This window comes from Numenius arquata, chromosome 2 (genome assembly GCF_964106895.1).
Source record: "Numenius arquata chromosome 2, bNumArq3.hap1.1, whole genome shotgun sequence".
Lineage (NCBI taxonomy): Eukaryota > Metazoa > Chordata > Aves > Charadriiformes > Scolopacidae > Numenius > Numenius arquata.
Window position 1 is genome coordinate 28,146,135 of NC_133577.1, and position 8,719 is coordinate 28,154,853.

At 42.2% G+C, this 8,719-nt stretch overlaps 1 protein-coding gene across 3 annotated transcripts in view; it reads left to right on the plus strand.

The window, feature by feature from the left end:
* Positions 1-4,129, plus strand: part of DRC8 (dynein regulatory complex subunit 8) — a 32,201-nt gene extending 28,072 nt beyond the window's left edge. For 2 of the 3 annotated variants that reach the window (XM_074168909.1, XM_074168908.1), the window contains exons 4-7: positions 599-678; positions 2,622-2,664; positions 2,765-2,831; positions 3,865-4,117. In XM_074168909.1, coding sequence (XP_074025010.1) covers positions 599-678; positions 2,622-2,664; positions 2,765-2,831; positions 3,865-3,980 — 306 coding nt within the window. In that variant the 3' untranslated portion in view covers positions 3,981-4,117. Of the gene's footprint in view, positions 1-598; positions 679-2,621; positions 2,665-2,764; positions 2,832-3,864 lie in introns of all 3 variants that reach the window. The other variant, XM_074168910.1, reaches the window with a different exon arrangement.
* Positions 4,130-8,719: the final 4,590 nt, after the last annotated feature.

The window sequence follows — 8,719 nt, forward strand, 5'->3', positions numbered from 1 at the left end:
TGTTGAAGCCAGCTGGCACAGAGCAGTTCATGTCTACCCTGGTAAATGTTTTATGTGAAGTGGCTGCACAGAGCAGCCTGGTGGAGAACAGTCCCTAAGGTCCTAGCCAGGCCTGGTAACTGCTGGGGGGAGCGTTAGGTGGCACAGGCCAAAATCATGCCAGGGAATGTGCTAATGGTTTGCTTTTATGGGTGGTCACATTACACTGCTATGGAATGTTCCAGGTCTACTAGTATGAATGCAGTCTGAATGTTTAAACCTCTGCTGGGTTATTGTGGGAGATAAGATCGGTTACTAGGCGTCCAGTTCCTTTGCATGAATGGGTTCTAAGCACAAGAGGGCAATAGTGAGTTGTTGAAAGTGTCTATAATAGCAGGGCTGTATTTTGCCTGGGATATTATTTCTTCCTCGAATTTCTTTCTATTTGATCACAAGCATTTCACTCAGATGTTATGGTGCCATGTGATATTAAAATCCTGATATAAATATTCAAAGTCTAACTCTGTAATTTTAATGCAGGAACCACCCCAATTTTCTGGTTTTCATATTATTTTGCTAATGAGTCATATAACCTGCCATATTTAAGTTTTATTTTTAGGTAGAAGAAGAAGAACCGACCGGATACATTCATCTGGAAAAATTTCTTCCAGTGATGACAAAAGTACTACTCGACAGAAGGTAATGGAAAGTGGATTTTCTGTGTCTGTAGTTTATTCCAGATTGACAGGGTTGATTCTGAATAAATATATCTACAGTAATTTTATGTAACTGGAAGGACTACAGATTTTTTTTTGTTATTTAAACTCAGTTTACATTAGCTTGATAGCTTTTGTTCCAAAATTACTTTATCTACATAAAATTATGTTGTACAGATGATATAAATAATACCAGTTTATAATCATGAATTGTGATAGTGTGTAGCTTTTGTATTTTTAATGTGAATGAGAATTAACTTGCTATTCAACGTTTTGTGCATCTCTGAAATATTTTATATGCAAATTAAGGTCATAGCCATTACTTTCTCTGAACATATGAGTTACAGTTACTGAGAAGCACAGTCTCTTACTGTGTATTTTTAATAAATAGTATAAATCAGCTTCATATTCATGTCTCAAAGTGACTGCCAGCTATAGTTGAATGTACACAACTAGAACTCTAAAAGACTGCCGATCCAAAAGTCTAGAACAAAACCGCGTTTCATTGTTTGAAGGTACATAGAAATCTTTGCACGTGCACAGGAACTTGTGCTATTTTGAGATTTTGCACTAAAAGCGAGATTACTTACAGAGAACTTATCTTTCTTTTTAAAGATGGTAGCCAAGAGTTTTGGTAGACTCAGCCTTGACCAATACTGAGAAGTTATTTTGCACACAGAGGGGCCTTTGGTAGGAGGATGTTCTACAGATGAAATAGTTGTGGGATTTCCCATAACTGTCTCGCAGCGTCCAGAGACAGCAGGGTCCACCTTGGGGCTGAATTTGAGAGTATTTGCGCCCGTGCCTGGACACAGACCAGCCAGCAGTGTCTGGGTCACAGTCTGCCAGCGCAGGTGCCTTCAATTCCCAGGTTCCTGCATCTTTGCTTTCTCTGGCCTTCATGGCACATTTCTTGCTCCACACTGATGTTCACCCTTTCACAAAATTATACCGTGCTGCTCTGGGCTCTCTTCTTCTCCTCCCCACCCTCTCCATGCAAACACACATACAAAACCAAACCCACACATTTTCCCCAGGCTAGTGCAGGCTTGTCGAGACCCACTTTATCTTTTGGGGCACTATGTCCATAGTTCACTTATCCAAGGGCACATGAGATTTGGATCACAAAAAACAAGGCCTCTTCTTAGCACATTTGATTTTTAGATACTAAAAGACCGAGGCGGGTCTGGACGAAACAATCAAGCAGTTAGAACATCTTTGGCTTCAACATCTTCTCTTTAGTATTGTTGGGGGTTGGTGAGAGTCTGCTGGGATATGAAAGGTCTCCATTGCTGCACAGGGTTTCCTTTCCAGCTCTTTGGACATGGTTTAGTAGTGAACTTGGCAGTGCTAGGTTAATGGTTGGACTTGATGACTGTAAAGGTCTTTTCCAACCTGAACAATTCTATGATTCTGAAATCAGGCACATGTATGCACACACACACGTGCCCACTTCTCCTGTCTCTCTGAAATTGTTAGTGACAGACCTTTTCTTTTATAGCTACCAGCCGCCTTTGCTGATTATCAGCTCATTAGACTGTTCAAGTCCCACTAGGTGATCTGTTGCCTAGCTACCAGCATACCTGGACAAAACTTTGTTTTCTTGGTTTGGCCATCTTCTGTTCATTGCATTGGCTATGTGGAGTGATTCAGCTATTATTGATTCCTACTAACCCATTCAGCCAGCCCAGACACGTAGAAGCCATTCATCTGGCTCCTTAGCACAAGGAAAATTAAACAGGAGTACAATAAAAGCTAAAGATATGGACAGTTCCAAAAAGTAAAGCTGGAATTAAATGTTTGATAGATAAACTTAGTAAATTCTCATAGGAAATAAGTTTTCCCTTTCCTTTAGTACTCATTCTTTCAGAATAGTAGACCAGCCTGGCAAACAGTGACTTAATTTTTCTGATTCAATGGTTTCAGCTACCGGCCTATTCCAGAAGATGTTCTTCTACATGCATTTGAGGTCTGTAACTAAATGTTCAAGTACCTAATTGCTGGAAAGAAGTTGCTGGTTCTTGGTTCAATATGGTTAAAACCACAGGTTTTATTCTTTTTCTTTAAAGGCTTTGGATGAGAATAAATGTGGATATATTACTAAAGAGGACCTGGTCAAATACTTGACTGAAGAAGGTAACATGACTTTTGTAATATCAGTATTTAAGTAAATAAACATTACATATATATATGGTACCTTGAGGTCCTCATTGTGCGTGTCAAAACTTGAAGGAGTAGATACATTGTCTTCAAACAATACTGTTGCCGTGATGAGTGGCTGCAGACTAGAACACTTCACTGGTGAATAATGCAGGGAAAGAACATTTATGTGCCTGCTTGCAGACACATATATAAGATGGAGAAGACGATTATTATTATTATTATTAAGAGTCATAATTCAATCTTGTGTGGATATTTTATGATTCTGTGCACATCTCTGTGCTTCCTAAGGATATGACTCTTTTTCTGTCCTTCTGTAAAACTATAGTTTAGATTTCCAGATGTTTCAGGTAGTTCCAGTGCTCATTCTTTCCTACATTATCTTGATCTTAATTCCAGTGCCATATGCAAACAAAGAGATTCAAAGACCAGATTTAAGTTGTATATCATGTAATCCTCAATATCCCTTGAAGAGCCTGCTTTTCTTGCATGGCTGACTCATGCCTACCTCAAGTATAAACCGAAGTGCAGGCTTTGCGCAAGATCTATCCTCAGATGGGCACCTTGTTCTCAAAGAGGGATGCAGTAGGCCATCAACAGCTTTGAAGCTCTTAAAAGAGAAAAACCAGAAGCCTTTCGTGATGTAACTACAAGTGAAAGGATAGCCAAATAACAGATAATAATTCCAATGCGCACATTAGAAGAATTCACTCTGACAAAAGCTGTTGTTTCGAAATCCCTGTGGCAGAGAGGAACAAGCTGGTTTTGAGTCTGTGAACTAGAAGGAGATCAGAAGACCCAGGCCCTCTGTCTTCTTTCCCTTAGACCAGCTCACTTGGTGTGCAGGACTTATATTGGCAAAAGTGAAAGAATCAGATCCTTAGTATTGGTCCTTTTCTCCTCTGCGTGAGGACCAAAAGGAGATCCTTGCAAGGGAAAAGGGGTGTAATTTGACAGCCCTGAAAAGAATACTTATCAAGACAAAGTGTTATTCTCTTCTGTCTTTCAGGTGAGCCCTTTACTCAGGAAGAAATGGAGGACATGCTGTCTGCTGCTCTGGATCCGGAAACAAATACTGTTCGATACAGAGACTACATTTCAATGATGGTAGTAGATGAAAGTTAAGATCTTCCTTTTTAGTGCTTGAGATGCCTTCTGGTAACAGCTGTGTATCTTGGCAGTTAGTTGAAATATGTATTTTAAAGTATAACAAAGTTCAGCTTGTGACCTTGTGCTCATAATTAAAATAAAATATGTGTAGCAATATTTCCTTGACTTCTGTATACATACTGAAATATAGTCACACCTGGAAAAAGAGCTCTAGACAGAAATACTGTGTAAGGTCTGGAAAAGAAATCATGTAATTTAGTTTGAAAAATAACAGGAAAAATAATGTTAATGGAGTCAAGAAATGACTTTACAATTGCTTCTGAAAAACTAACGGAAAACGAGACCTGTGAAAACGAGTAATAAATAGGTGAGTACCTTAAGATGACGAAAATCATGAAGGCATGCTACTAAGATAAAGCTTTTGTATTTAAATGAAACCCCTGTTTGTGTTTAACTAATAAGGCATCAGGTAGGTTACTACTTTCGAAATAATATAATAGATCAAATAAACTTTCTATGATTTCTAGGTGTTGTCAAATATTTTTGCTTTGTTCACTGTAGGCAATTAAACTGGACCAGTTAGTTCCATTTTATGTTACTCGTCCATTGGCACATGATATTTTGCTACCATTTTAAACATGCAGGTAACACTCAAACCATTGCCATAGTCAAACGTACAAACAAAGTAATCCTTGAGAACATTTATCTTATTATAGGCAATAAACAGTTCCCCTTTCATAACTGATTTGAAAGTCAGGAGCTAAAACTGTTCACAAGTTAGACAATTTAGGATTATAAGACTGGAATTTGATTTTCATAAACCGATGTAGCACCACTTTTTGAAAGATGTTAGTGTAAAATACGTCTCAGCTACCCTTGCTAGAAGCCCACCACAGACCTCACTTCTCATTTCTAGCTTAATAATTTTCTTGACTATTGCTGTCCTGTTGTCCTTTAACTTGAGTTTGAGCTCTGTCCCCTGGAGTTCTTGCCTTGTACATCATCTCCTAACAAGTTGCCCTCAACTTCTTGTAGAAGATTCTGTGATCTGGTCCCCAAGGGCACCATCTTGCACTTTGTGCTCCACACCTTCGATCCCATTTCTGTTTTTCTACTCTATCAAGTTTGGTTTCCTCCTGTACAGTGTCCTACCACTCCTCTGCCTTAACTGCATATCCCAGCTCTGTGTCATCAACAGACTTCATCAGCTGGTGAAATCCACGGAAGACTGACACACAGAGGCATTGAATGCCTTACCCTCTGTCATGCCGTTCTAGTGGCAAAGCTGAAAACGGAGCACAGGGCTTCTCATGTCAGGTCTTTTGCTCTACCCATTTGTTTCTCTCGAGCTGGAAGCTCAGAGGAGCTGTTTTCATATGTAGCTGCAAGGGAGCTGCTGTGCGTCACAAAGAAGCGATTAGCATGATCTAAATGTGGTGATGCAAGTGATTGGAAAGAGACCATTTTTTAATTCTCTTTTTACTCCTCTAACACAAGTTGCCTTTTACTAGTATTTTCTTAAACAGTAAGGCAACAAAGAGTTAATGCAGGTAAACATTTGCCTAGGTCTAAGCTGGGTTTCTATCTGGAAACCACTGTTGCACTGGTCCTAAGACTGCAATTCACTCTTGTTAACACATTTACTGTGTATTTCATTGTCAGTAAGAATGAAAAACACTGTTCATTAATGTTATAATGTGTGAAGATACAGGTTTCTGAAGATTAAAGCAAGAGCAACAAAGGCCCATTACAAAAATGTATTTTTTTTATTAGTCTTCTTTAGTCTCTCTTTGAAAGCTGAAATTATTTTCCCTAGATGGATCCTTCTTCCATTTGATATAGAGTGTGTTGTACTGGAATCTCTAACACAGCTGGTGTGAATACAAGTTTGATTCATATTCTGCAGTCTGGGAGCCACTGTCAGCCTCATCTTGGATGTCAGCAGGAAGATGCCTATTTCAGGAAATCATTTCATAGCTCGCAGTGCTCCAGAGAGAGCACAATTTGTTTCTAGCGGTGCTACCCCAGAGGCTGCCTCAGCTACTGCTGTATCAAATCAGGATGCCTATGTACAACACAGTTACAACTCATAGTGCAGATAGCATCTTAGCATATATCCTTTGATGATATATATAATTTTTCTCCTACAGTCCTCAGATGCAAGGAAAGAGGGTATTCTGGCAACTTAAAAGTGGGATTATGTCTGAATTTATTACGCAGCAGCTCTTCCAGCCCCATCTTCTTATACCTGTCCCCAAGAAAGATACGTGCAAATAGGACAGATAAAAGCAAGTTTCAGTCTTCACTTTGTGCATAAGCAGCCAAATTCCATTGTCTAGAGAGTTTCCAAATTGAGGGTGAAGGAAGTGTCCAGAACCAATCTCAGACTCTTAGGATCCTGGATCCTAAAAGCTGAGTGCTCCCCACCAGCTAGGATCATGTAGCAGTGATCTGACCAGCTTGTGCAGGAGCTGCCCTGTGAGTCCTCCAGGAAGCAGCCAAGAAGTGCTGCACGCAACTCTTCCATTGCCCTTGTCTTTCATGACTTACCAGGCCATGCCGTGCCCACCCAGCTCCCTGTGGTGGCGGTGGGCTGCATAAGGGGACTCTTCAAAGCTCCCCAGGGAGCACAGATATGCAAGGTGCTTAGAAAGCCCATCCTGGGGAGCTACATGCCTCTCCTTGCTGGCTGTTTTGCCTCTTCCCTCAAGATCAGGAACCAAGATAAGGGAGCAGATCACACTGGGAAGCCCCTAGGGAGGAACCAGCCTAGCACCTGGACTAAATCCACACAGGGATGCAGAGCCAAGGCTTTGAAGAAGTCAGAGGGTTTTTGACCTAGTTGAAGGAGGGAGAGGGAAGGGAACTCATTACCCAGGCATAGAAAAGAAAACAAAAGAAAAGAAAAAATCAAAGAAGCAAACCCTGGAAACCATCTACAAATACAACTGAATCAGCAGGCTGTTTACATCGCTGCTGCAAGTTGTAGGCTGGGCAAGACTTTACTTGTTGAAAACTTTAAGTTCAGCTGTGTCAGGGCATATCTGGTATATAGTGGAGACCTTCTCATTCTTATTGATACTGCGGAGAAATTCTTCCAGTTGCTGAACTTGTGTTTGTGAGTCCTGTTGTTTGTATTCCAGGCATGCTCAATATAATTGTGCCCTTCCCAGGTGCCTTTGGTGCTGCAGAGGAAAGGCAAGGGTTGCCAATGGCAGCCTTGTCTGCAGGTACTGCGTTAAATAAAGGCTGAAGGTCCCTGTACTATTCAAGCGAGACAGGATCATTTACGGGCCGGGAGGCACAGCAGGTAGCTTTCATGGAAGGGGAGACGTGTCTCCTGCCATTCTGGCCCCAGTAAGGGGGAAGGAAATGATATTAAGGGTGTTTCTGCAGAGGAACAGAAGGAGGCATCTCAGGAGACAAAGATGATAATTATTTGCTGTTAAATTAGAGGAGACTCTAGAAAAGGCAATGTATAACAGGGGTTATTTTGGAGACCTCGACTGACTCTTGGGTGAAAAGCTCCACTAGCCTGCACAGTCAGATCCCAGAGCCAGTGGCCCTGCCTCCTGTCCAAAACTTGTCACAAACTCTTCACAAAACATCTTTTTTTCCCCACTGCTGGAGAGGCTGATGTTACCCGCCATCCCAGTGGAGAGCACTGAGCTTTCTCCCTCAGCCTGCTCGTTGTGACAGCTGCCTCTCAAAGGGAGAAAGCCTGGCAGAGGTTGGCATTATAAATATGGACAACTTAAGGAGAAGTCCTATTTCCCAGGAGTTTCAGTGATTCACTCAAGGGCAGGACTGCCATCCAGAGAGACCTACACAGGCTGGAGGAACAGCCCAACAGGAACCTTGCAACATTCAGAAAAGGCAGATGCAGAGCCCTGCCCCTGAGCAGGATGAAGCCCTGTGTCATGGCAGGCCAGGCTCTGGTTGCCTGGGGAGCAGCTCTGCAGAAGAGGACCTTGGGTCCTGCTGGGCAGTGAGTGGGCACAGCTCACAGTGTGCCCCAGCAGCGAGGGAGGGCACCAGCATCCTGGGCTGTATTGAGAGGAGTGGAGCTGCAGGCTGAGGGAACTGATTATCCCTCTTGGCTTACCTCTTGTTATACTGTGTCTGGGCACTGCATCCAGCTTGGGGCCTCCCAGTGCAAGAGACCTGGACAAGCTGGAGGGAGCTCAGTGAGGACCAAGATAGTCAGGGCTGAAGCACTCACCCTGCAAGGAGAGGCTGGGGGAGCTGGGATTAATCAGCCTGGAGAAGTGGAGGCTCTGGGGTGCCTAACAGCTGCCCCTAGTCACTATGAGGAGGGTACAGTCAGTACAGTTGAGTGTTTTGAAGAACTCCATTTATTCTGGTTTTATTTCTCTTTTCCAGCCCATTGCTAAGGAAAAATCATGACTCTTCCCTGACAGAATGATTACTATAACTTTTCCCTCAAAAAATGCCTAACTAACACCTCCTATAATTTTTGTTCCTACACCACAAAATATTGATGCTACCGCCAGGACAATTTCCATTAGTCGCTGGACTCCAGGACCAGAGATTCTCCTCATCTGTTCCCCATTTCCCATCCTATGAATGGGGAGTTTATTCTGCCTGCATGGCTGGACTGAAACCCCGCCATTGGCTCATTCAACCTACCTGTATCACACAGGAGAGCACAGGAGCCTAACACCCATCAGGACCTTTCTTAGGCAACAAGAAATTGAAATATTTTTACTTCTTTCTCTTGGTGCAATCTATCT